This window comes from Dipodomys merriami, unplaced genomic scaffold (genome assembly GCF_024711535.1).
Source record: "Dipodomys merriami isolate MVZ:Mamm:240054 unplaced genomic scaffold, mDipMer1.0.p SCAF_44, whole genome shotgun sequence".
NCBI lineage: Eukaryota > Metazoa > Chordata > Mammalia > Rodentia > Heteromyidae > Dipodomys > Dipodomys merriami.
In genome coordinates this window covers 2498479-2526390 of record NW_027206002.1, presented here as the reverse complement: position 1 = coordinate 2526390, position 27912 = coordinate 2498479, and the positions used below count along the sequence as shown (strand labels likewise).

Sequence of the window (27912 nt, the reverse complement as noted above, 5' to 3'; positions counted from 1 at the left end):
TTCCCTGACCTATCCCTGACTCCAGCCCTGGTGAACTCATTTCATAGAGGGACACTGTAGCCTAGATGGCGTGAGGTTGCTGCCAGGGGACATCTGGAGAAGCTCTGAACTTCCAAGGCCCAGGAGGGCAGCCTGGGAGAGGGATGAACGCCTGAGACAGCCAACGTGGTCCCCTGGCACCACCTGCTGGCCAGACCAATCATGCAGTTCCGCTGCCTGCCTTCTCTGCGCTGGGTGTTGCCACTCTAAATAGGTATGAGGTGTAGGAGTGGGCGGCTCCTTTCGAGCATGAGTGGAATAGAGTGTAGCCATTATAATATGTTCTGAATTATCTGCAGTGAATTAACTAGGCCTGGGTTCAAATTCCACTGATCACTGACAGGTGGCCTGGGGCAGGTCACCTAGTCCTTGGCAGCTTGTAAAAGAAAATTATATATTAAACAGCTCATAGGGTTGCTATGAGCGTAATATATGTTTCCCTTAGTTCCTGGCAATAGCAAGCTTCCAGGCAGATTGATTTAGGCAGACCCCCATCTCATAGGTAAGCCCACTTGAGCTTTGCAAGAACTTCCAATCCCACCTGGGCTTGTGATAGCATGGGGTACCGACAGCCAAGAGGTTTTCTCCTTTACCACTTAGGGGTGATCAGCACTTTTGCCTCAAAGCTGCCACAGCAAATTTCCAAAGGAGACCTCTACCAGCCCAAGTGGAGGCAAGGAAATCCATGAACAGCTTCTTCTGTACTTTTGTACACCATCAAGATACCAAGTTAGATAGACTCTGAGGCTGGGGGCAACTAAATTATGGGTTCAGGGATCTTGCAGACATTTCCTGGCTCCCCTCCTAGCACCTCCCACTGCTTCTTCAGCCTTGACAGTGACTGATTGGGTGGCTGTGCGGGGAAGCTATATGAGGTCCTTCAGAACTGGACTGGCACCATGCCTAGCATGCTGCAGGCATTACCACGTGGTTACATTTCCCTCTTTTTTTTTTTTTTTTTTTGTCTTTTTTGGTACTGGGAATCGAACCCAGGACATTGCACTTGCTAGGCAAGCGCTTTGCCACTGAGCTACATCCCAGCCCGTATTTCCCTCTTTTTGTGTTGTGATTTATATGCAGTAAAGCACACAGATAGAACTGAGGCTCTGTTAATTTTTCATACTCCAGGTTTGAACTCAGAAGCTACTACTGGTGGCTCACGCCTGTAATCCTAGCTACTCAGGAGGTTGAGATCTGAGGATCACGGTTCAAAGCCAGCCCAGGCAGGAAAGTTTGTGAGATTGTTAACTTCAATAAACCACAAAAAAAAAAAAACAGCCTTGAGCTGAAGAGCTCAGGGACAGCGCCCAGGCCCAGAGTTCAAGATCCATGACCACCAACCACCACCAAAAAAAGCTTCTACTTGGCTTGCTCGCTCACAGCTGGCGTTGTACTATTTGAGCCACATTTCTAGTTTAATATTTTGCTGGTAATTTGGAGATTGAGTCTTACAGATTTTTCTGCCTGGGATGCCTTTATATCTTAATCCTCCAAGTCTCCTCCTCAGGTATAAGCCACTAGTGCCTGGTTGAACTTAATGATTTTTTTTTTGTCGGTCGTGGGGCTTGAACTCTGGGCCTGAGTGCTGTTCCTCAGCTCTTCAGCTCAAGGCGAGCGCTCTACCACTTGAGCTACAGCGCCACTTCCGGTTTTCTGGTGGTTTATTGGAGCTAGGAGTCTCACAGTTTCTCCTGCCCTGGCTGGCTTTGAACAGCGATCCTCAGATCTCAGCCTCCTGAGTAGCTAGGATTACAGGCGTGAGCCACCAGCGCCCGGCCTTAATGATTTTTTGTTTGTTTGTTTTGGTACCAGTTCTGGGGCTTAAAGGCCCGGGTATTGTCCCTGAGCTTTTTTGTTTGAAGTTAGCACCCTAACCCCTTGAGCCACAGCTCTACTTCTAGCTTTTTTGGTAGTTAATTTGAGATAAGACTTTCACATTTTCCTACCTTCAGATCTCAGGCTTCTGAGTAGATTACAGGTTGAGCTACCAGCACCTGTACTTTTTTACACTGCAGGCATATCTGAAACCCCTATCTGGATCATGCTAGAAATTTCCTAGAGACCTCCCTCATCAATACCTACCACCTGCGAAAAGGTAATGTAATCCTTCTTGTCTTCCCTCCTCTTACATGGTTTTATCTGTTTTGTGTCTACTTAACGCTTCTGTGTAGAAAATACTTGTACCTAATTTCTCTCATTTAATTTTGTGAGATTCTTGTTTTTTGTATCAGTTTCTTTTTCACTGTTGTTTTGTATTCCATCACACAAATACATTACAGATTAGTATTTATTTTTACAGTTTTTATTTCATTTTATTTGTTTTTGTGCCAGTCCTGGGACTTGAACTTGAAGCCTGGGTGCTATCCCTAGGTGCTGAGATTCCTTGGTTTACAAGGCTAGTGCTCTACAAGTTGAGCCACAGCACCACTTCTGGCTTTTGGGAAGTGTATTGGAGGTAACAGTCTCATGGAATTTCCTGCCCAGACTGGCTTTGAACCATGATTCTCAGATCTCTGCCTCCTCCGGAGATATGAGCCACTACTGCCTGGCTCAGGGTGTGTGTGTGTGTGCCAGTCCTGGGGCTTGAACTCAGAGCCAGGGCTCAGGGTGTGTGTGTGTGTGCGTGTGCGTGTGTGCGCGCGCTCGCACGCGCGTGTGTTCACCCGTCCTGGGGCTTGAACTCAGGGTGTGTGTGTGTGTGTGCGCGCGCGCGCTCGCACGCGCGTGTGTGTTCACCCGTCCTGGGACTTGAACTCAGGGCCAGGGCTCAGGGGTGTGTGGGTGTGTGTGTGTGTGTTCACCCGCCCTGGGGCTTGAACTCAGGGCCAGGGCTGAGGGGTGTGTGTGTGTGTGTGTGTGTGTGTGTGTGTGTGTGTGTGCGCGCGCTCGCACGCGCGTGTATGTTCACCCGTCCTGGGGCTTGAACTCAGGGCCAGGGCTCAGGGGTGTGTGGGTGTGTGTGGGTGTGTTCACCCGCCCTGGGGCTTGAACTCAGGGCCAGGGCTCAGGGGTGTGTGTGTGTGTGTGTGTGTGTGTGTGTGTGTGTGTGTGTGTGTGTGTGTGTGTGTGTGTGTGTGTGTGTGTGTGTGTTCACGTGTCCTGGGGCTTGAACTCAGAGCTAGGGCACTATCCCTGAGCTGCCTTTGCTCAAGGCTAGCATTCTACCAGTTGAGCCACAGCACCACTTCTGGCTTTTTTACTGAGGAATGGAACCCAGGGCTTCATGCATGCTAGGCAAGCACGCTACCACTAAGCCACATTCCCAGCCCCAGTTTTTATTTTTTGACCCTTATGAATAAAACTGCTGCTAGGATTTGGGTATAGTTTGACTATATCCTGTAAGCTTGTGTCCTAGATGTCTGATTCCCCAGCATGGCAATGTAGAATTGGAAAAAAAAAAAAAAAAAACAACCAGAAACAACTTTAAGAGGCTCCTTACCTCTTCAATGACCTAGTACAAGGTAATTTGCATGGGGTACAACCTCCCTTGGAAGGGACTAACACTGGCCTTGTGGAGTGAATTGTCTTGACACAGCATCTTTTCCTGAAGGAAGACCACACATAATGAGACCCCTTTCTTCTCTGCCATGGTTTGAGACAATCATAGGAATTGGGCCTGTATCATGCTGTTGTGTCCTTCAGCTACCAGATGGAAAGTTCCATATCCTTATCACTTGACAATAACATTCTTTTAAGGTTGGCCATTTTGGTAACTAGAATTATTAGTTTTCACAAAACTCCTGTGATAACTTTTTCCCCCATTTCCCTGAATTCATTTGGATAGTTGTTTTAAGTCAGATAAAGAGCACATTTCTTGGCCAGGCGCTGGTGGCTCATGCCTGTAATTCTAGCTACTCAGGAGCCTGAGCTCTGCAGATTTGCAGTTCAATGCCAGCCCAGGCAGGAAAGTCCTGTCTTCAATAAACTACTCAGAAAAGGCTGGAAGTGGTGGCTCTGTGGTTCAAGTGGAGAACGCTAGCTTTGACAAAAAGAAGCTCAGGGACAGAGTCTAATCCCAGAGTTCAAGCCGGAGGACTCACCAAAACCAAACCAAACCAGTACCTTCCTTTCTTGTGATGTCTTATTGTTGTAAAGCTCTGATTTACAGAGAACACTAACTCATCAAGGGGAAGACATCTGTTCCAGATCACATGGGTATACCAAAATGGCACACTCTTATTTTCTTTATTGCTTCCTTCCCGTCCCCTCTTTCGCCTACTGTCCCAGTGCAGGGATTGAATCCAGGGCTTCACACATGCTAGGCACTACCACTCAGTTATATAGTTTTATTCTGAGGCCAGCCTGGGCTGGCCTGAAACTCTTCATTCTCCTGTCTCCACCTCCTGAGTGCTGGGATTATAGGTGTGAACTACCATACCCACCACGGGAAAACTAGATTTTACTAGAGTCCAAAGGATAGTTCTCTTGATAAACTTACATGAGGTGTCCTCATTTCTCTCTGTTATTGTGAGGAAGGAGAGTGGGGCTCTTCTCAGAACCCCACACTGATTTCCTCTGGCTTAATTATTTCTCCAACTCCAGACTTTTGGAAAAATGATTCTGGTGTTATCCTACGTCCTTCTTCCCAACTCTTCCAACAAAGGAAGCTGAGGGGCTGGGAAGGTGGCTTAGTGGTAGAGCACTTGCCTTGCATGCATGAGGCCCTGGGTTTGATTCCTCAGCACCACATAAGCAGAAAAAGCCGGAAGTGGCGCTGTGGCTCAATTGGTAGAGTGCTAGCCTTGAGCTGAAGAGCTCAGGACAGCACCCAGGCCCCACGACCACCACCATAGAAGCGGAACCTTAGCAAGGTGAAGTGACTCAGCCAAGATCATAGAACAAAGGTAAGAAGTGTGGCTACCAAGTGGCTATCAGGGAAACAGGACAGAGGTGACATAGCATCAGGCTGCAGCTGGAAGACCTTTGACCAAGGCAACTGGTTTCTGAGCTCCTGTGTGGTCGAGGGTCCAGAGTCTGTCCCATGGACAAGTGCCTGATAATGGGAACATGAATTCATTTCTGAGCTGCAAAACTCCATTTTTATGTTTTGTCAGTCATCGGGCATGAACTCAGGGTCTGGGCACTGTCCCTGAGCTTTTCTGCTTAAGATTAGTGCTCTACCACTTTGAGCCACAGCTCCACTTCTGGTTTTCTGGTGGTTTATTGGAGTTGAGTCTTATGGACTTTCCTGCTAGGGCTGGCTTTGAACCACGATCCTCAGATCTCAGCCTCGTGTAAGTAGCTGGGATTATAGGCATGAGCCACCAGTGCCTGGCAACTACCCTCCTTCCCCCTGTTTTTTGTCAGTCATGCAGCTTAAACTCTGGCCCAGGGCACTGTCCCTCAGCTCTTCAGCTCAGGGCTAGCCCTCTGCCACTTGAGCCACAGTGCCACTCCTGGTTTTTTGGTGGTTTATTGGAGATAAGAATCCTCATGGAGGGCTGGGGAGATGGCTCAGTGGTAGAGTGCTTGCCTTGCATGCATGAGGCCCTGGGGTCGATTCCTCAGCACCACATACGCAGAAAAATCCAGAAGTGGTGCTGTGGCTCAAGTGGTAGAGCGCTAGCCTTGACTGAAGAGCTGAGGGACAGTGCCCAGACCCAGAGTTCAGGCCCCACAACCAACCAAAAAAAAAAAAAAAAAAAAAAGGACTTTCCTGCCAGGGCTGGCTTTGAACAGTGATCCTCAGATCACAGCCTCTTGAGTAGCTAGGATTACAGGCATGAGCCACTAGCACCCAGCAAAAACCCATTTTTTTTTTTTTTTTTTTTTTGGTCCGGTTGTGGGGCCTGAACTCTGGGCCTGGGCGCTGTCCCTCAGCTCTTTAGCTCAAGGCTAGTGCCCTACCACTTGAGCCACAGCGCCACTTCTGGCTTTTTTCTTTTTGCTTATGTGGTGCTGAGGAATCGAACCCAGGGCCTCAGGCATGCAAGGCAAGCGCTCTACCACTGAGCCAACTTCCCAGCCCCAAAAACCCATTTTTGATGTACTATGAAGGCATCATCTTTAAGGAGTTCAATGAATATATGAAAGCAATGACTCCATTTACAAAGGGGATTCGTTTCTGGAAATGGATTCCTTATAATCACTAGACTTTCCCATCCAGACTGCTAGAACTCCAGGACTTTTAGTTTCTCTGAAGATAATATGCTGGGAACAGATGTGAACTAGAAAATGATCCTGGGGTCAAGCTTCAGTAAATGGTTGTAATGGCATTGGAGCCTCAGCTCTGCTCTTCAGTCGCTATCTGGTATGGGGCAGTATTTGGGTTTGTTTCCTTCCTCAGTAGAACAGGGATTCTGATTACAGAGTGCCTGAAGTACAGATGAGGCCTCTCTTGGCCTCCTCAGGGCCAGCCCTGGAACCAAAGGTACCTCCCTTCTCTCTCACACACACGAACTAAAGAAATTGTGGGGCCAGTCCTTTCTGACATGGGTTTCAAATTGTGGATAAGAAAAGATCATCTCCAGCCTGTACCCCATAGTTCTGTAACTACCCTGGGTCCTTGAGTGGAAAATTACAGGGAGGGCAAGTATAGTGATAAACCAGTCACCTCAGATAAAACACTGCTGGCTCCTTCTTGGCGGTGTTTCATCACTGAACTCTTACTAAGGTTTCTCAACTTGCCCCTTGTCTAAGAATCACTGGACTTGTGTAAGAGGCAGAAAAACCTGTCCCCATGGAATCAGATTAATTAGATTGAGTGGATTCATTTGAGACCAATTCATTTTAAAATTTCATTTTACCAGATTTTGTGTAAAATATAATTGGGGACTGTCTTTCACTAGATTAGAGTAAAAGTTTGTTATGTCAAATTGATTTCCGTTTTTAAAAAAAATTATTATAAAGGTGTTGTACTCAGAGGTTCATTTCATAAGTCAGGGAATGAGTACATTTCTTTTTGGACAATGAAGTAAAATTTATTTTTCAGCTGGGCACTGTGGTGGCTTATGCCTGTTATCCTAGCTGAGACCTGAGGATGGTGGTTCAAAGCCAGCCCAGGCAGGAAAGTCCATGAGACTCTTATCTCCAATAAACCACAAGAAAACCAGAAGTGGCGCTGTGCCTCAAAGTGGTTTTAAAGCACTAGTCTTAAGCAAAAAGAACTCAGGGACAGTGTCCAGGCCCTGGGTTCAAGCACTATGACCACCACTAGCAACAACTAAGAAAATTACTATGTAATGCATTCCTCTGGATTGATATTCAAAGACAGAAAAGGATAAAAAAGTGAAAAACCACCCCAAATCCCATCCCAAGATACTTAACTTTTTGTGTGTATCTTTCCTGCCATACTCTGTACCTTAAACAGTATATAATCTATACTTTAGTCTACACAAGCAAATGACAGGGAGGAGTGAGATTTGAACCAGGGCCTGTTGCATACTAAACACATGAATTCCCACTGAACTACATTCCCAACCTCCAAATCTCTATTATTAAAACAAGCCTCTGTTGGGGCTGGGAAGGTGGCTCAGTGGTAGAGCACTTGCCTTGCATGCCTGAGGCCCTAGGTTCGATTCCTCAGTACCACATAAGCAAAAAAAGAAAAAAAGCTGGAAGTGGTGCTGTGGCTCAAGTGGAAGAGCGCTAGCCTTGAGCTGAAGAGATGAGGGACAGCGCCCAGGCCCAGAGTTCAGGCCCCATGACCGGACCCCCCCCCCAAAAAAAACAAGCCTCTGTTGATATTTCTAACACTGAGGGGTGAAGGTATTTGGAAAAACATCTATTTTGTGCAAAGTCCTGTGTTGGGTCCTCAGGATTAGCAGTGTGCTATGGTACAGCCCAGTCCTACTTAGGAAGTTCAACAATTTTATAAGGTGCCAGTTTATAGACGGGCAGGCTAGCAAAGGCACTCTTGTGGGCTTGAAAGTGGAGCTGCAGAGAAAAAGCATGAGACCTGTGGGCCTTTCATCTTCAGTCATCAGCTGTGGCACCTGGCAGACACTGGACACCACAGCTTGCAGACAAAGACCTGGTAACCCAAGTAGCTGCTTGGCCTCCCTGCCCAGTCCCATCCCAGAGGAGCTGTTGGTCTCTGGTTTCTTTAGGGGGCCCTGTGTGGCAGTGTCTTTTGTCTTCCTGGAGTCAGGAATACCATCACGTGCCCCGTTGGCAAGGTGAGCCAGGCGCCTTCGCCTCCTGGGGAGGGATGTAATGCTCCTAGGCTGGGTAGGGTTGGGGGGTGGAGTGGGGTTGGGCAGATGCACAACCCCCAATGGGGTGAGGTGAGGCGGATGCTTTTCAGACTTCTCCCTTTTCCTTTGAGCTGCTTCATCCTAACACCGCCTTCTGGGAACCGCTCAATAGAACCGAATTCTGGCCAGGCTGGGTCTAGCAGTCACGCCTGGACCCCCCACCCCAATACTCCCACTTAGGGCCCTGGGCCGGTTTATCTAAGGCATAGATCCTCACTGCTACAAACACACCCTCTCTCTAGGTTTCGGTTTTCCCTGCAACAGTGACCACCTGAGGCCTTCAAAGCCACTTGAGAAGTTGGTGTGGGAAATAAGGGTTAGGAAGAGCATCCTGCGGAGCTGGGGCTCGCAGGTGTTCTACCTGCCTCGCCAGGCCCAGGATTCAAACCCCAGGGCCGCAAATACATAGATAGAAATCAACCACCACCACCTGTGGAGGCAGTGCCCAGCCTGCCTCTGCTGCTCAGCCATTCAGCAACGCGGTCCCTCTCGGTGATCATGGGGAGTGAGGGCAGAAGACGGCCGTGAAATACCCCCAACCCGCGAACCCCACCCCCACCCCCACGCCCCACCTCCTGTTGTTGTTTCCAGGCCTTTCTGGACTGGGGTCTTTCACTCCGCTCAGGACAGCCCTTGCCTGAAAGACCTTTCCGGGGCCGTGTTGTTCCCTAACCGGTGCCGGGCCTCTGTGAGGGAAGAGATCACGCTCTCCAGGGCGTGGGTAAGGCAGAAATCCTTCTCAAGCCCGCCGTTCCACCGCCCTGCCGCCTCCCACTGGTGAACCCCATGGTCAAGAACCCAGGGCCCGCCTTCACCACCCCCCCCCCTTCGCGGCCTGCCGTCAGGCGTTCTCGGCGGCCAGCCCCGTTGTCTGTGTGACGTCACGGAGCCCGGGGTCCTCGGCGCTGGCCCTCCCCACCCCCTCACCCCCCCGCTCCTATAAAAGGAGACGCCGCGCGGCGTCGCTCTAGTGGCCTTGTCTTCGTCTTTCTCTTCTGCTTGCGCGGACGTCGCCTCGCTCCCGGCAGACTCCTGGTCCGCCGTCTTTTCGAGACCAAACACCGTGAGTAGCCGCTCACGGAGCGGGAAGGAGCCGTGGCGCCGGCATTGCGGGCTGAGCGGCGGCAGCGTGAGGCGGGCGGCCGCTGGGCCCAGCCTCCTCTCTCGCCTCGCCTGAGGCGCGCGGGAGCCTCCGCTCGGCCTCTTACCTCGGGGGGTCTGTCAGGCCCGGGCCGTCTTTTCGGCGCCTGCTTGGGCCTGACCGCGCGTTGGCGTAGCTCTCCGGGCATGAGAGCCGGGCTCCCGGGCAGGCTGGGCTCGGCTGCAAGGCCTACGCTGCGGCCTGGGCCTGCCTCGGCGTCGGGCTCGCTGTCTCAGACCCGCGGGGTAGGGGCGTGGGCCTCGACCCCAGGCCTGGGGTAGTCAGTCGTCTGGGTTCTCTCAACCCCCTTTCCTTTCTCTCCCCTCTCCCCGGCGTCACTAGTTACAGTCCTGCCTAACTGTCGGCCGCATTTCTGCAGCTAACTCCCTGCTCTTCCCTACTATACGCTCTGCATTGTTTTGCCTCAGCCTGGAGCCCATGAAATGATCACTGTACCAGTAGTCATAATAGTGCGACACCCCCCCCCCCCTTCACCTGCTTTTGGCTCACTTTTTAATGTAAACTTGAGGTTTGGGGTTTTCTAATCACAGTGAGAACATATCTGTGGCGTAGAACAAGTGTCTACCTTGCAGAGGAGAGCAGTCAAAATTCCAGGTCACTTAAACCGTGTTTGTTTTTTTTAAAATTGTGTCATGTGATAGCACTTGATGTGTGCCAACCTTAAGGGTTAATTTCTTAAGTACAGGAGTTTTGAAGGCTTGAATAAATGTTTTTGAAGGATGTCAGATTAAAAATCCCATCCATTTTTCCTTTAAAAATATGCACTTGAATTCTACTGTAACACTAACAGTTTTCTGTTTTATCTAGAATTACAAAGTGCATCAAATTACAGATTAACCGATTTGCTTGTGTTATTTAATAAGATTCTGGCTTCTTTACGAGTAACCCAACACCTGAATTTGATTATGACTAAGCACATCTTTATTTATTGTGAATTATTCCAAGGAAATTAAGAAATGGTTGACAAAGTAATTTTATCAGCTGCAGCATTAGACTTGTGATTCTGGAGTGTTCATAACAGAACTATGGTATAGAAACAGAACATAAGTTTTTTAATTAAAAATTGAGCACATTTTAGAATATTTTCTTTTGAAGCTCTCTTATGTTGCCTTATCACACGTTTCCTTTATCCATTCAGCAGCACAGTTGCATTATTGGCAAACATGTTTGTGAGGTGAAAAGTGAAATCCGATTCTGTCCAACCACGGATAAGTGAGAGCTGGATATTTTGATGGCTGATTGTAAAACCTGTTTCCTTCCAGCAGCTTGTTTCTGGGATGAGAAAATTTGTTTCAGGAAAGCTTAATGAGTGTTTTAAGTGATTTTAGTAATATTAGTCCTCAGTCTTCGAACCTAAAATTGTCAAACTACATTTTTGTGAAAATTAACTCACTAGTTAATACAAATCCACTTAGAGGGTGTTAGCCCTCTAAGATAGTAACATCATGGGATTGTGAATTACCTCAGAAGCACAAGCCTGGGAGCTATATGGGATAGTGAGTTTTAAAGAGATCTTGTTAGTTTTTACAACCAGACATGCTGTTCTAGTGTAGAGGTAGAATCTGAAGATAATAAATTGCTGGTTTAGAACTTGAATTTGTATTTTTTTCTCCTTCAGTACCTTGTCCTCTGAAGTTAATTGCTTAATTTTATGTAAGAGATCTCTTTCTCCAAATGGCTTATAATTTATCTGAGTTAATAAGTGCATTTTTGAAGCAAGTAATAGGCAATTACAAGGATTTTACCAGAAGATCTCCAATTTAAGACACCTGGACAGTGAGTAATGAAAGACAAAAAGCTCTTTGAAATTTAAGCCCTTTTTGAGCTATTTTGACATCTGCTTATCAAAGTCCTTTATTCTCTTGTATGTGGTCTTGTGTGTTTCAGGCATAAATGAGCATATTGGGATCTACTCTGAACTTGACCTCATTTTTTTTCCTTTTTTTGGGGAGGGGGGGTATGGTACTAGGATTTTAATACTGTGGCATGAGACCTGAACTCATTTTTCACTGGTAGATCTCACTGAAAAAAAATTGCTATCTTATTTGGTATCTTTTATTTTGGGCTAATTTCCTTCTGGTCTGTCAGTGAATTGTGATGGGTAGTTATTCAAATGACTATTTGAATAATAAGAATTTAAACATTTTGCATCAAAACTAAAAAAACATAGATTCCTATCAATAAGGAGTTCAGTAGCAGAATATTTCAGAACTGCCGGGCATTAGTGGCTCATGCCTGTAATCCTAGCTACTCAGGAGGCTGAGATCTGAGGATCACTGTTCAAAGCCAGCCCAGGCAGGGAAGTCTGTGACACTATTACCTCCAATAAACCACCCAGAAAACCGGAAGTGGTGCTATGGCTCAAGTGGTGGAGCTCTACTCTTGAGCTGAAGAGCTGAGGGACAGCACCCAGGCCCAGAGTTCAAGCCTCACCACCACACACAAAAAAAATATTCCATAATTTTATTGAACATTTTATAGAAATGCTGGTTATTGGTGGGGGGGGGTGAGAAGGGGGAGATGGGAAGGGATGGCAAGGGGAAATAAAGGAGGAGGCAACAATGCTTGATAAGAAATGTACTCATTACCCTGCTCATGTAATTGTAACCTCTCTGTACAGTATTTTCACAATAAAAAAAATAAAGAAAAATAAATGCTGGTTAGTAGAAATTCAGACCTTAAAAAGTTTTTGGTCCTTGTAGGTAACACTTTAAAAACATACTTTGAAACACTTGTAAGCTAGTCTCTAAAGAATTACTTACAAAATTGTTTTATAGGGTTACATACTATAAGTCCTCAGCCTTAATGTTAAGAGGCTTCTTGACTATAGTTAGTAAAATGGCTACTATGACTTAATATCTTTTAAATTTCACATTCACTATACCTTTTGTAGATGCCTTCAATTAAGTTACAGAGTTCTGATGGAGAAATATTTGAAGTTGATGTAGAAATTGCCAAACAATCTGTGACCATCAAGACCATGTTGGAAGGTAAGTTTATTAGAAAATTTGAGTGGGAGGAAAGTAGAAAAAAAATGGGTAATTTGAGATAAATATTGAATTTACATGAGTGATAGATCAAAGAATATGGAAGGATAAAATTTACATTCTGAGTTGAGTGCTGGTGGCTCATACTCTTGGCTGCTCAGGAGACTGAGATCTGAGAATTGAGGTTCAAAGACACCCCAGCCTTTGCCAAAAAGCCAGAAGTGGAGCTGTGGCTCAAGTGGTAGAGTTCTAGCCTTGAGTAACAGAAACAGCGTCCATGCTCTGAGTTCAAGCCCCAGGGGGGCACACGCACAGAATTACATTTTGGTTTTAGATGTATAAAGTGCATTGTTCTGATTTAGGCAGTCCTTTCTGCATTGTTTGAATTAATAGGTTTTTCCCCTTTGTAAATGGATAAAACCATAACCTTGTTAAAGATCGAAATGATCCTCAAGCTTCAGACTAGCTTATTTCTGTTCCAAGTAAGTTGGGAGTCACAAGTTCTTAAGGCAAAAATTGGAGAAAAGTTGTCTTGCTATATAGCAGCTAAGTGGAGCATGCTGTCTCAGAGAAAGTGTGGATTATGTGTGGAAAGACGTGTACATGTCTTTCTTTTTATTCCGAAATAAGCTTTCCCTTTTGTTTCTTGTCATCTTTTAGAAACTGGTACAGAACATATGCAGCACTTTAGTACTCAGATGTCAGAAGTTTTTATATACAACGATATACAGCTTATAAGTAAATGAAGAGAGAGAAATGGCATGGTAGCAACCTTTATAATTCCAGTACTTGGGAGGGTGGGCAAGTGGATCATGAGTGTGTGCTCTACATAAAGCAAGGCTTGGAGAAGAGGAAGGGTTATGTGTTGTACTAACTATAGTGAAAAGAAGGTAAAGGAGATGTCATCTTTGCTCTTGAAGAATTTAGAAACTAGGGAGTAGAGCCAGACACTAAAAGCAAACTGTCACTTGGTGTAATTAGTGCATTAGTTAAGTGCCAAGTGGTGCTGTGGGAGCATCTTGGCTGGTGTTATTTCAGGTTTTGGAAACACTTATAATGTAATCCTGGTGAGTAATAATTAGGATGTTTTGGGAGATCATGCTTAGGAATACAGGATAAATTAAGAAAAAGTAAAATTCAGGGATCTTTTAGCTGATTTGTTGGGAACAGGGTAGGCTTTTAATACTGTGGTTGGCAGAGTTGTAAATGAGTTTTGAGAGGAATTGAAAAGAATGACTTTGAGATTTGAACTGAGATTCTTTGAAAAGATCAGTGTAGCAATGTACGAGGCAATTGAGTATGGATGTTGGCCTGAGTTCTAGCTTGCTAAAGATAGACATGTATAGTCTCACTTTATGCCCAGACCAGCCTGGGTCCTCCTACTTATATTTTCTTGTGTCACTGGACTGACAAGTGAAGACACCACTGTGCCCATATTGTGCTTCCCATACTACCATGCCCAGTCATCTCCCATTACTTGAAAGGAAGTTTCCCCTTTTTGCCTAGGATCTAGGCCTTAAGTCAAGGTTCTCAATCTCTGCCCCTCAAGTAGCTAGGACTTAGGACATGAGTTGGGCTCTGGCTTCTATATTCTTAACACCCCAGCCTTGCCCTAACTCCATCTTCTAGAAGTTGAATTGCAGGGTGTTTCTTCAGTTTTCTAAGTTAGTGACTTCTGTTTTTTGATAAAAGCAAAATGCATTCTTTTAAGTAATTGGTACCAGGACTTGGAGTCCTATATCCTGTTAACACACACACAGATTTCTTCTATTAAGTTTGTAAAACCATTGGAACATCCCACGGACCTGTTCATCAAGTATCTGTTGTGAAAAAGCATGGTTTGCTCACTAATAGTGTAAAAACAATCCCAAGTGTCCCTAAAGGTACATGAGTAGGCTTTTTCTAAAAGATGAGAAACTGATAGCAAAATTGATGCCTGTATAGTTTTTTTGATTGGTCTTGGAGCTTGAACTCTGGGCCTGGGTGCTATCTTCAGCTCCTCAGCTTAAGGTCAGTGCTCTACCACTTGAGCTATAACACCACTTGTGGTTTTCCGGTGGTTAATTAGAGATAAGAGTCTCACTGATTTTCCTGCCTGGGCTGGCTTTGAACTGGGATTCAGATTCAGCTTCCTGAGTAGCTAAGTATTGCAGGCATGAGCCACCAGCACCTGGCTCATCTTAGTTGATTTTTGATACACTAATATGTCTTGGGCTGCTTTACAGAAGCATTTGCCAATTTTAAGAACATAGAGCTCCTTTGATCACTGAAGCAAGTGAACTTGCCTTCCCTATGTATGTATCCTTTGAGATCAAAGGGAAATGGTTTAAGTACCAATGGTCTTATATAGGATTCTATTTGGGAGACTGGAATTTGGCAACTTCGGTGCTTTTCTTGTTTTGCATCTTCAGTATCTCTGGTTAGTTTCATGTGACTTAGAAAACAGTACCTTTTTTTTTTTTTTTTTAAAAAAAAGGACAATCAGAAGTGAAGATCTTGGCATGTGTATGTGGATTGGCTTATTTGTTTTGGATCAGAATGTGATATCAGAATACAGGTGTCTTTCAGAAGTCCTTGAAACTAAATAGCATAAAGGAATGAATGTTGCTACTTGTGCATTAGGTCTTAAAAACAAAAAGAAAACATTACACACTTAAATGGTAGAGAAGTGTTCTTTATAACCACAAGGAACTTAGTACATTCCTTTGTAATCATAGACTATTTCCGTGTAAGTTGAAATATAAGCCAGCTGATCTGTGTTCTTTACCAATATATTCCCTAAACAAAACAAAAAAAATTTTTTTTTTGGCTAGTCATGGGACTTGAACTCAGGGCCTGGGCACTGTACTTGAGCTACAGAGCCAATTCCAGCTTTTTCTGTTTATGTGGTACTGAGGAATTGAACCCAGGGATTCTTGCATGCAAGGCAAGCAGCTACCACTAAGCCACATTTCCAGCCCTCTGAATCTACTCTACCACTTTACTGAAATTTATAAAGCTGAGTGACCTCGAGTGCACAACTTTGGCTTCTAATTTTGGCACTTGACAGTTACTAAATAACTTTGTTAGATCTTTAGGTACCTAGAAGCTGAAGGGTAGAGGCATTTGGTTTAACTTTTTTTTTTTTGGTCAATCATGGGGCTTGAATTCAGGGCTTGGGTGTTCTACCACTTAACCACAGTTCCACTTATGGTTATTAGGTGGTAATTGGAGATGAGTCTCATGGACTTCACTGCTTGGGCTGGTTTTGTAGATCCCAGCCTCCTGAGTACCTAGGAGTACAGATGTGCGCTACTAGCACTGGGCTTTAACCTATTTTTATTCAGAATCTTTAACATGATTTTAACTCTATAGATTTTTTTCTCTTGACAATTCACCAACCTTTCTGAGAATTTGAAAGCTAACTTTTTACTAGAGAAACTTTGTTTCATAGTTACAAGTAATAAGTATAATGCCCCAGAGTATATGTTGAAAATCAGTACCTCAGCTGGGCATAGGTACATACCTGCCTGTGATTCTAGCTCTTACAGGCTAAGGATACAGCCTAGTGGGTTAACAGGCCATCCTGGACTACATATAGCAAGACCCTGCTAACCAAAGAAGTACCTTACCCCACATTCTCTTTAACTTCCCTAGTCATAATATTAATTTTTCCCTCAGTGTCCTGAGACATTTTTAGGTAAATATAATAGCATGTCCTATTTTTATTAGATAATATTTATCTTTTTTTTATTTTTTATTTTTGCTGGTCTTGGGGCTTGAACTCAGTGCCTGAGTGCTGTCCCTGAGCTTTTTTTGCTCAAGGTTAGCACTCTACCACTTGAGCCACAGCCCTACTTCAGCTTTTTGGTAATTTATTAGAGCTAAGAGTCTTCCAGACTTTTCTGCTTGGGCTGGTTTTTAACCTTGAATATCAGATCTCATACATGCATGAGCCACTGCACTGAGCTCAACTTTTACCCTTTTATACCTAGCTTTACTAATTCATTTTTGTGCTGGTCCTGGGGCTTGAATTCAGGACCTTAGTGCTGTCTCAGCATTTTCACTCAAGGCTCTGCCACTTGAAACATAACCCTACTTCAGGCAGGCACTTTGGTGGTTAATTGGAGATGAGTATGTTCATGCATTTTTTACCCAGGTTAGCTTTGAACCATGGTCCTCAGATTTCACCCTGTTCAGTAGCTAGGATTACAGCCATGAGTCACTGACACCCAGCTTATACTTAGTTTTTAAAAACTTGTCTTGAAACAAGAGGTTTCTTTGTTGCTGTTTTTGTTTTCTTTTTTGTCTTGTTTGTTCCTTTATATGTTTTTGGGAGGGTAAGGAAGGGCACAGAAATGGAGGAACAAAGGGTGAACAAATGTGGCAGTGGTACTTACTAGATACTGTGTAGAAAATGAACTAATTTGTGGGTAGGGACAGGAGGGAAAAACTGGAAGAGTCCCCTCCTCTCCTCTTTCTTTTTTTGGTCGGTCGTGGGGCCTGAGCTTGGCCTGGGCACTGTTCCTCAGCTCTTCCTGCTCAAGGTTAGCACTCCACCAGTTGAGCCACAGGGCCACTTAGGGTTTTCTGAGTGGTTTATTGGAGATAAGAGTCTCACTGAGGGGCTCGGGAGGTGGCTCAGTGGTAGAGCGCTTGCCTTGCATGCATGAGGCCCTGGGTTTGATTCACCAGTACCACATAACCAAAAAGAAAAAAGCCGGAAGTGGCGCTGTGGCTCAAGTGGTAGAGCGCTAGCCTTGAGCTAAAAGAGCTGAGGGACAGTGCCCAGGCCCAGAGTTCAGGCCCCACGACTGGACCCAAAAAAAAAAAAAAAAAGTCTCACTGACTTTCCTTCCCAGGCTTGCTTTGAACCGTGATCCTCACATCTCAGCCTCCTGAGTAGCTAGGATTACAGGGAGGAGCCACCGGCACCCATCCTAAATACTTTGCTTCTAATGAAGAACTTTACCGTGCCTGTATTTACTCACGCGATTACTTGGAGTAAAACACATGTCATTTGTCATTTCTGTTTCTAATGTTCTTAGTAAAATACCTCTTAATTTTCATTGAAACAACTTGTTTTGCAAGTTACTTGGTGTAAGTATTATAGTGGAGTTAGGAAATAATGGCTACTCTTCTCTGGTGTTCTTAGATTTGGGAATGGATGATGAAGGAGATGACGACCCAGTTCCTCTACCAAATGTTAATGCAGCAATATTAAAAAAGGTAAAGTCTTTATTTTTCCTTTTTTTTTTTTTTGGTGTGCTGGCAATCAACCCAGAAGTTTGAGCATGTTACACATATTCAGCCACCACTGAGATATATTGCCAACCTCAGGTAAGGTCTTTAAAGGGTTTAATTTTTAGAATTGGGTCACTTGGACTTTATTTAGTTTTGTTTTGAGACAAGTTCTTGCATTGTAGCTCTGACCTACCCTGAACACTTTAAGATCCTCTTTCCTCAGTGCCCCAAGTACTGGCTTGTTACCACCACACTCTAAACTTTTTTTTTGGTTGGCTTGGGGCTTAAACTCTGGGCCTGGACTCTGTCCCTCAGCTCTTCAGCTCAAGGCTAGCACTCCACCACTTGAGCATAGCACTACTTCCGTTTTTCTGAGTGATTATTGGAGGTAATAGTCTCATAGACTTTCCTGCCTGGGCTGGCTTTGAACAGTGATCCTCAGATCTCAGCCTCCTGAGTAGCTAGGATTACAGGCATGAGCCATCGGCGCCCATCTACTCTAGACTTTTTAATGAACTTAGTTTAGAAGGTTTTACATACTTCCAGTGTGGCTTGAGTAAATGAGTATGAGTAAATCTAGGATATGATGATCATAATCCTAAATCCACTTCCCTCATAGGGAAATGTAGATAGCTTTTTAAGACCAAAATTATTTTTTTTTTGATTGGTTGTGAGACTTGAACTCTGGGCCTGGGTGCTGTCCCTCAGCTCTTCAAAGGCTAGCGCTCTACCACTTAAGCCACAGCACCACTTCTGTTTTTCTGGTGGTTTACTGGAGCAAGTCTCACAGACTTTCCTTCCCAGGCTGGTTTTGAACTACGATCCTCAGATCTTGGCCTCCTGAGTAGGATTATAGGCGTTAGCCACTGGTGCCCGGCTAACTTATAATTTTTTTAAAAATAATTATTTTTGCCAGTATTGGGGATAGAACTTGGGGCCTGGGTGCTGTCTCTGAGCTTTTTCACTCAAGGCTAGCACTCTACTACTTGAGCTACCGTTCCACTTCCGACTTTTGGAAATTCATTGGAGATAAGAGTTTTAGCTGGGTGGTGGTGGCTGTGGTCCTAGCCACTCAGGAGGTTGAGATCTGATGGTTGTAATTTGAAGCCAGCCTGGGCAGGAAAGTCTGTGAGAGTCTTACCTCCATTTAACCATAAAAAAATTGAAGTGGCGCTGTGGGTCAGGAACAGAGCCCGGGCCCTGAATTGAAGCCCTACAACTGACCAAAGAAAAAAGCCCAATGGATTTTGTTGTCCTGGCTGATTTTGAACTGTGATCTTCAGATCTCAGCCTCCTGAGAAGTTAAGATCACAAGTTTGAGCCACTGCAAGCAGATAGCATCCCTTTTTTAAGTGTTAGGTGGTAAGGTTTGTAACTGGATAATTTACAGTAGCTTGTTGTTGCAGACATTGTGAATATTTGAATTGTCTAGTCTTTTGTACCACGAACATTTGGTGAAATACAACAAATAGCATATGTGCTTAGGGAAAAAAATGTATTTGTTGCAAACAATGAGAACTTGAAAATAACCTGTGGGGTTTTTGTTTTGTTATTGATTACCCTTGTGTCTAAGTATGAAGAGTCCCCATATTGTATAGGATTTTAGGACAAAGGGCTTACTAACACATTGTAAAGAAAAATAACCTTTAGGAATATCCATTGGGATAAAAAGTGGCCAAATGTAGAGAAAAGACTGTTCAGCTCCAGTTGGCTTTTGCCTGTTGAAGACTTCGAAGGTCACTGACTTGAAATTTATGCAGTTTCATCTTAGGCTTTCTCTTAAGAACTTGACTCCTGCATTAGTTGGAGCTACATTGTCTATTTTTTCATACTCTTACCAACACTGACTATTAGTCTTCCAGTGGCTCATGCTGGTAATTAGCTACTCGGGAGGCTGAGATCTGAGGATCACAGTTACAAGACAGCTTGGATAGGAAAGTCCTTAAGACTCTTGTCTCCATTTAAGCACCACAAAGCCAGAAGTGGAGCTGTGGCTCAAGTAGAGCACTAGACTTGAGCACAAAAGCTCAGAGACAGTACCTAGACTCCCTGAGTGCAAGCCTCAGGACTGGCACAAAAAAGTGATTTTTTTTTTTTTTTTTTGGTAAATGGTTGGATACTTTTTCACTTATTGGCCACGTCTATGTTCAGTGTTGTCTGTTTTCATTTAACCATCCTTTTTTAATGGTCTTAAGAAGTACAAAACTTTTTTTTTTAGTTTAACAAATACAGAGGTTTTTTTCCCCCTCTCTTAATGTGGTGCTGAGGAATCGAACCCAGGGCCTCATGCATTCGAGGCAAGCCCTCTACCACTGAGCCACCTTCTCAGCCCAGGTTTTTTTTTTTTTTTGTCGATTGTGGGGCCTGAACTCTGGGCCTGGGCCCAGAGTAGTCCCTCAGCTCTTCATCTCAAGGCTAGCCCTCTACCACTTGAGCCACACCCCCATCTCTTTTGCTTCAGTTATTTTTCAGATAGGTGTATTATACCTGGGGCCATTCTCAGTCCAACCTACTACGACTCCCACATAGCTGGGATAATTGTTGAGATTGGAGGAATGGGGAGTCTTACTTGTGTGGAGCTGGTATTGATCTTCCCAATTTTTGCTGCCTCAATGGCTGAGATTACAGATGTGGCCCACCATTCCTTAACCAAGAATTTTTCTTACCAGTGTGCTTATTATGTAATACATAATATTTTATGGTTTAGAAGCTATAAACTGTTATCTTATTGGATTTCATTTTTTCCCTGAATTCTACATATTCTTTTTTTTTTCTTTGCCTTGTACTTGCTAGGCAAGTGCTCTTCCACTGAGCTAAATCCCCAACCCTCTACATACTGCCTTATAATTACTACTGCCTTATAATTAATATTCTCTGTATTAATGTAAAATGCTTTTGAAAGAACTTTTTTTTTTTTTTTTTTTTTTTTTTGCCAGTCCTGGGGCTTGAACTGTCCCTGAGCGTCTTTTGCTCAAGGCTAACACTCAAACACTGGAGCTACTTCCAGTCTTTTCTGTTTATGTGGTACTAAGGAATTGAACCCAGGGCTTTGTGCATGCTGGAGAAGCACTCTATCACTATGCTACATTCCCAGCCAGTGAAAGTACATTTGTTTGTTGTCAGTTATTTGTAGTCATTCAGAGTTGTGTACAGCTATGAACTAAAGAAATAAACACTGTACATTCTAGAAGGGTATAGCTATGTCAATGTGAGAAATAAGTCAGATGGGAAAGAAAAGCTATGGAGAATAAAAAAGAGAAGGCATATTGAGTTGATTGGTGAAAGATTTAAGTATTTTTAGAATAAAAAATGGTTAGGAAATGCTTTTCCAAGAAGATGATCTTAAAGACTTGAAGATTGAGGAGAGGAAGGGGTGCTGTGGCTCAAGCGGTAGAGTGCTCGCTTTGAGCTGAAGAAGTGCATAGGGACAGCACTCAGGCCCAGAGTTAAAGCCCTACGACCAGGTGGGGGGAAAAAAGATTGAGGAGAAAAAATTTTGGATTTGGGTCCTAGTGCTTGACTGGAAGACAAGAGTATGCTAGTGTGGGAGCTAGAATATAGTGACCAAACATGGAGATAGTAGATGTGGTGATCTCAGGCTGCTTCTGAGGATTTGAAGTTTTTAACCGATTTGCATGATTCCAAACTGAAAGTACTATAGTAGATTTTCCATACTTGTTTTCTCATCTGACCAATAACAATCTTATATAATTTGCACGCACGTGTGCCTATTTGTTTATGTGTTGGAACTTGGGCTTGAATTCCAGTTCCCTTGCTTTCCCTCAGTTTTTTCACTCAAGTCTGGCACAATACCAGTTGAGCCACATCTCTACTTCCCACTTTTTGATGATTAATTTTCTGCCTTGGCTGGCTTCAAGTAGAGATACTTACTAGCTTGAGTGGCTTGAGCCACTAATGCCTGGTTTCTTTTCATTGAGATAAGGTCTTACTTGAGTCCAGGTTTGAACTCAGGATCTTCTGGCTACAGCCTCCTAAGTGCACGGGTTACAGCCCTGAGCTACATTAAAAAAAAAAAAAATCTCTTGCTGGGGCACCGGTGGCTTTTGCCTGTAATCCTAGCTACACAGGAGGCTGAGATCTGAGGATCGCAGTTCAAAGCCAGCCCGGCAGGAAAGTCTATGAGACTCTATCTTCAATTAACTACCAGAAAACCAGAAGTGGTGATGTGGCTCAAGTGGTAGAGCGCTTGCCTTGAGCCGAAGAGCTGAGGGACAGCACCCAGGCCCAGAGTTCAAGCCCCATGACCGACAAAAACAATACCTATAGGCAAGTGCTAATTGCTGTTTCTGTCTTCTTCCATAACTAGGTTCCTCCTTTCCAAAGCTATTAAAGTTTCTCCTCTCTTTTTATGGTACTGGAGTTTTAAACTTATTAATAACCTCAAGCCCTTTTGTCTTATTTTTTTCAGATAGTGTATTGTGCTCTTTGCCTAAGCCAACCCCAAACCCCTTTGCTATTTCATTGATGGGATTACAGATATGAACTGATAGGGCCTTGTTAACTTGCTTAGGCTGGGCTCAAACCTCAGTCCTATTTCTGCCTCCTTAATGGCTGGGATTGTAGGTGATTGTAGGTGAAAGCCACTGCATCTTACTGGCTTTTCCTTTTTTCTTTCTTTCTGATGCCCGGCTTATTCTTAGGTTTTTGATGAATGTCTATTAATTTCCACAGTGGCTGTAGTAGTTTACAGTTCCATCAATATTGTATAAAGGTTTCCCTTTTTGTTGTTGTTGTTGCTGTTTCTTGGTAATTATTCTGAATGAGATGAGATAGACTCATAGGATTTCTTTGGTGCTGGTCCTGGGGCTTGAACTCAGGGCCTGGGTTTTTTTTGCACAAAGGTAGCACCCTACCACTCGAGCTACAGTTGCACCTTTTTTTTAGTGGTTATTTGGAGATAAGAATCTCACCAGGCTGGTTTGTTACTGGCCTGTACCATCATGACCAGCCTGCAGAAGTTTTTAATGCACTATCAAGTATATTACCCTGTCTGCATGGCTTGCTTTTATCTGCTAAGATCTTTCACCTGTTAAGTATTTTTTTTTTTTTTGGTCGGTAGTGGGCTTGAACTCTGGGCCTGGGTGTTATCCCTCAGCTCTTCAGCTCAAGGCGAGCACTCTACCACTTGAGCTACAGCGCCACTTCCGGTTTTCTGGTGGTTTGGAGTCTCACAGTCTCTCCTGCCCGAGCTGGCTTTGAACCGCAATCCTCAGATCTCAGCCTCCTGAGTAGCTAGGATTACAGGCGTGAGCCACCAGCGCCCGGCACCTGTTAAGTATTTTTAAAGATTCTTCAAACTTCATTTTTGCTTTTCAAACTAGTCTTTCCTGAAGTTTATCCCCTTGCTCAAGTCAACAACCTCTTCTTATCCCAAGAATAAGGGATGTTCCAGCAGGGGAATGAATATGTTGTAACAAAGACCACAGAGGGATTTGTTCTTCTGTTGTTTCAGGTCATTCAGTGGTGCACCCACCACAAGGATGATCCTCCTCCTCCTGAGGATGATGAGAACAAAGAAAAGCGTACAGATGATATTCCTGTTTGGGACCAAGAATTCCTGAAAGTTGACCAAGGAACACTTTTTGAACTTATTCTGGTATGTCTTTATAAGATAGTTCTATTCCAGCGTATGTATGTGGTAGCTGAATTTGATAAATGCATCACTAGTGAGCTGTAATATCCTCTGAGCACAAATGTAATGTTATATTTAAAGCTCTATATTAACAATTACAGTTAATATAAGTGATCCAAATACCAGTTAAAAGGCAAAGATGGCAGATTGCATAGAAATATAGGATTCAGCTGTGCTTTAAATGTAAACTCACAATTGAGTGTAAAATGGGAAAATAAGTATATGCCAACACTAAGAAGGCTACAGTGACTATATCAAAGTAGATTTTGTATCAGAGTAGATTTTGTAACAGAATGTTAACAGAATAAGAGGAATCAGGGCTGGGATGTAGCTCAGTGGCAAAGCGCTTGCCTAGCAAGTGCAACATCCTGGGTTCGATCCCCAGTACCAAAAAAGAAAAGACAAAAAAAAATACAGTTAAAAAAAAATCAATTCATCAAGAGGATATAAGAAGGAGAACTTCCAGAAAGTGAAACAATAACCAGTGGAAGTCAGATGAGAAATAGGCAAATCTCTAGTCATAGATATCCCAGTATTTGTTTACTAATAATTAATGGAACAAGTAGATAAAATCAGTATACACTGAACAATATGACTGATTAACTTGTCTTAATTGACACGCACAGAACATTTATATCCAGTGACAGTAGAATTCTTAAGATAGACATGTTCTGAGCCATAAACTGTCAAGAATTCAAGTCATAAAAATTTAATCTAGCCGGGCGCTGGTGGCTCATGCCTGTAATCCTAGCTACTCAGGAGGCTGAGATCTGAGGATCGCGGTTCAAAGCCAGCCCGGGCAGGAGAGACCGTGAGACTCCTATCTCCAATAAACCACCAGAAAACCGGAAGTGGCGCTGTAGCTCAAGTGGTAGAGCGCTCACCTTGAGCTGAAGAGCTGAGGGACAGCGCCCAGGCCCAGAGTTCAAGCCCCACGGCCGACAAAAAAAAAAAAAAAAATTAATCTAGCTAAGGGCTAGTGGCTCATACCCCAATTCTAGCTACTCAGGAGGCTGAGATCTGAGAATTGTGGTTGGAAGCCAACCTGGGCAGGAAAGTCCGTGAGACTCATCTCCAGTGAACTCACAGTGGCACTGTGGCTCCGGGTTGTGACTCCAGGTGGTAGAGCACTAGCCTTGAGCTAAAGAAGCTCAGGTACAGTGTCTACACTCTGCATTCAAACTCAAGGACTAGCACCAAAAAAAGTATATTATTTTACTTCAGTGGAATTAAAAGTTATCAGATATCTAGGCAAATATGGAAATATTTAAAGAGTAGCATGTTTTCAACAGATGAAAGAAGAAATCTGAAAAAATGAGAAAAATAGCACTTCAAAGTTAATTAGCTATAGGTTGTTTAGTTGCTAACTTTGGATTTAGTCTAGTATACTTCAGTGAACAGCTGTCATTTTACAGGCTGCAAACTACTTAGACATCAAAGGTTTGCTTGATGTCACATGCAAGACTGTTGCCAATATGATTAAGGGGAAAACTCCTGAGGAGATTCGCAAAACTTTCAACATTAAGAATGACTTTACTGAAGAGGAGGAAGCCCAGGTAGGTTAGGTATCACATTGTTTGTCTTAAAGAGTTTTCCTATCAAGGAGTGTTGATACTTGAGGAATTAGTGTGTGCCCTGCGTCCTGCATACACACGTTATGTGTCTGAATCTATAAACACTTAAATAACACTGCTCTTTTATAAACATAAGAAAAAATGGGTTTTGATCTAGAGAGATTCTTCCATATTCAGTAACAATTTCTAGTTTCAGTACTTGGGACATTTTGTCATAGGTTTAACATTATTTGATTTTAAAAAAGAGGCCAAAAGGACAAACTTAATCGCCTATTGCCTTTGCTTTTTTGATAATTTCAGCAAGGCAGAATACAAACCTGGAGAAGCAAAGAAAAAAGGAATCAGGAAATAAACTGTGTGTGTGTGTGTGTGTGTGTGTGTGTGTGTCTCTCTCTCTCTCTCTCTCTATATATATATATATATATCTATCTCTATCTCTGTCTCTATCTCTCTATCTCTATCTCTATCTCCTGAGGCTTAAACTCAAGGCCTATTCACTGTCACTAAGTTTTTTTCCTCAAGGCCAGTGCTCTACCATTTTGAGCCACAGCTCCACTTCTGGCGTTTTTGGTGCTTAAATGGATGTAAGAATCTCATGGGCTTTTCTGTCCAGTCTGGCTTTTATTTTTATTTATTTTTATTTTTTGAATTTGACCTCACAATTTTATTGTCTTCATAACAAAAGTTGGAGCTTAGAACTGGATCCCTTGCCCCCTTTTTTTTGGGGGGTCCGGTCATGGGGACTGAACTCTGGGCCTGGGCGCTGTCCCTCAGCTCTTCAGCTCAAGGCTAGTGCTCTACCACTTGAGCCACAGCGCCACTTCCAGCTTTTTTTCTTTTTGCTTATGTGGTGCTGTGGAATCGAACCCAGGGCCTCAGGCATGCAAGGCAAGCACTCTACCACTGAGCCACCTTCCCAGCCCCGCCCCTTTCTCTTTTTATCTCCGCCCAGTTCAAAAATGTTTGCATCTCTTAATAGCTAGCATTCTCTTAGATCTACAGTTGGGCTCAACATATTCAAGTCTCAGCACAATCTTCTTTGTAGTCTTAGCTTTTTTCCAGAAAATTGGCTTAGTCTGACTGCCATAGCCACTCTGCTTCCTGTCATAGCGATGCTTTCCCTAGGCATACAGAGAATCCTTGCTCTTCTTGTACTGTTACTTTGTGAGGTTGGTGCTTGCCACACTTCTTACAAAAAGAATGACGGGTTTTAGGAAGTTAACCATGATGGCAGGAAGCCTGCAGCAGCACCAAAAAAAAGCAGGCTGGCTTTTAAATGTGACCCTCAGATCTCAGACTCCTGAGTAGTTAGAATTATAGATATGAGCCACTAGTGCCTGACTAGAAAATAAACCTCTAATATTTTTCCAGCTTTTCATCTGCCCTTCTGACTCAGACTATTGAAGACTATGGGGATTTTTAGCTTCTGGAGTCTAGCCTCTAGGTCTAGTAGAACCTAGTACTTTCAAGTCTTTCAATGTTTGTCTCTCCTTCTAGGTACGCAAAGAGAACCAGTGGTGTGAAGAGAAGTGAAATGTGCCTGACACTGTAACATTACAAGGATTGTTCCAAATACTAGTTGCACTGCTCTGTTTATAATTGTTAATATTAGACAAACAGTAGACAAATGCAACAGCACATCAATTGTATTAGCGTAATATTGTCCTCATTGCATGTGTAGTTTGAATACACATCCCAAACTTTGGCTGAGTTTCTTCTAGTCTGAGTGAAAGCTTCTCTTTTCTGAATAAAACAATTGTGGGTTCTCTGTGGAAAGTGGCATTTTAGGATTTCTTTCTGTAAGAGCAATTTCTGCCTAGTTTATTGTCTAGTTAACTTTAGTTAAGCTTGCAGAAGTTGGCATTGTAAATAAAACAAGTTGCAACAAGGTTTCTGATAGAATTAACAGAATATATCTTTATTCACAAATTGGAAACTAGAAAAAGGCTACTTGAAGTTAATGTTCTTAGAGGGGTTTTTAGTATATTGTCTAGAGTCTAGCCAGGACCATTGGTATGTATGAAGTAGGGCTTTTAGTTGGATCTGAGGACTCTTTTTTTTTCACCTAATTTTTAATCTCAACTTTGAATACGTTGCCTAGAGATTGTTACTATCAAGTTTAGTGTTTTGGGGGGAGAAATGTAACTAGACAACTCGTTAGCTTTTTAATTAAAAGCACTTAATTTATGTGGTACGTCATCTTTTTCTGATCCAGGGTTTCCTTGTGGAGAAAACAGTTCATATTAGTTGCATGTAAAAAAGCAATTAAACCTTTGCCATTGAATAGGTGGCTAAATTTAAAAAATCCTTCATAAGATTCTTTCAATAAAAAGTAAGTTGCAGAGTAGGTAACAGTTTGCTTTTGTGGCTTAAATGTGTCTCCTCACTTAAGTGGGTTAAATTCGTATATTAGTTTGAAAAATTCTTTTTTTTTTCTTTTTGGGTCTGGTCGTGGGGCCTGAACTCTGGGCTTGGGTGCTGTCCCTCAGCTCTTCAGCTCAAGGCTAGCACTCTACCACTTGAGCCACAGTGCCACTTCCAGCTTTTTTTCTTTTTGCTTATGGGGTGCTGAGGAATCGAACCCAGGGCCTCAGGCATGCAAGGCTCTACCACTGAGCCACCTTCCCAGCCCCTAGTTTGAAAAATTCTTAAGCAGATTTGTCTTGTTCACTAAATTATGAGATTGCTGGTAGAACCTGAATGTACTGATAGGCTTTTGTCCCCTAATTCCTGTTGTTTTTTTTTTTTTTGTTGTTGTTGTTTTGTCGGCCGTGGGGCTTGAGCTCTGGGCCTGGGCACTGTCCTTGAGCTTTTGAGCTCAAGGTGAGCATTCTACCACTTGAACCACAGCTCCACTTGTGGTTTTCTGGTAGTTAATTGGAGACGAGTCTCACAGACTTTCCTGCCTGGACTGGCTTTGAACTGAGATCTCAGATCTCAGCCTCCTGAGTTGGTTCCCAGCTTCTTGTGGTTGCTTTTTGTTTGTTTCTTCAATTTTTTAATTTATTGATTTTTGTTGGTGATAGGGGTCTGGGTGCTGTCCCTGAGCTTTTTGCTGAAGGCTAGTGCTCTGCCACTT

At 43.6% G+C, this 27912-nt stretch overlaps 1 protein-coding gene across 2 annotated transcripts; it reads left to right on the top strand.

The window, feature by feature from the left end:
- Positions 1-72: 72 nt before the first annotated feature.
- Skp1 (S-phase kinase associated protein 1) lies at positions 73-26609 on the top strand. Of its 2 annotated transcripts, XM_069993762.1 has the most exons (7): positions 73-253; positions 2055-2134; positions 12290-12386; positions 17518-17591; positions 23080-23223; positions 24675-24815; positions 26331-26609. In XM_069993762.1, exons 3-7 carry the CDS (start codon positions 12290-12292, stop codon positions 26364-26366), a joined length of 492 nt encoding a protein of 163 aa, XP_069849863.1. In that variant the 5' UTR covers positions 73-253; positions 2055-2134; the 3' UTR covers positions 26367-26609. The 2 variants fall into 2 exon arrangements, with proteins under 2 accessions (XP_069849863.1, XP_069849862.1); XM_069993761.1 differs by lacking the exons at positions 73-253; positions 2055-2134 and adding an exon at positions 9191-9297.
- Positions 26610-27912: the final 1303 nt, after the last annotated feature.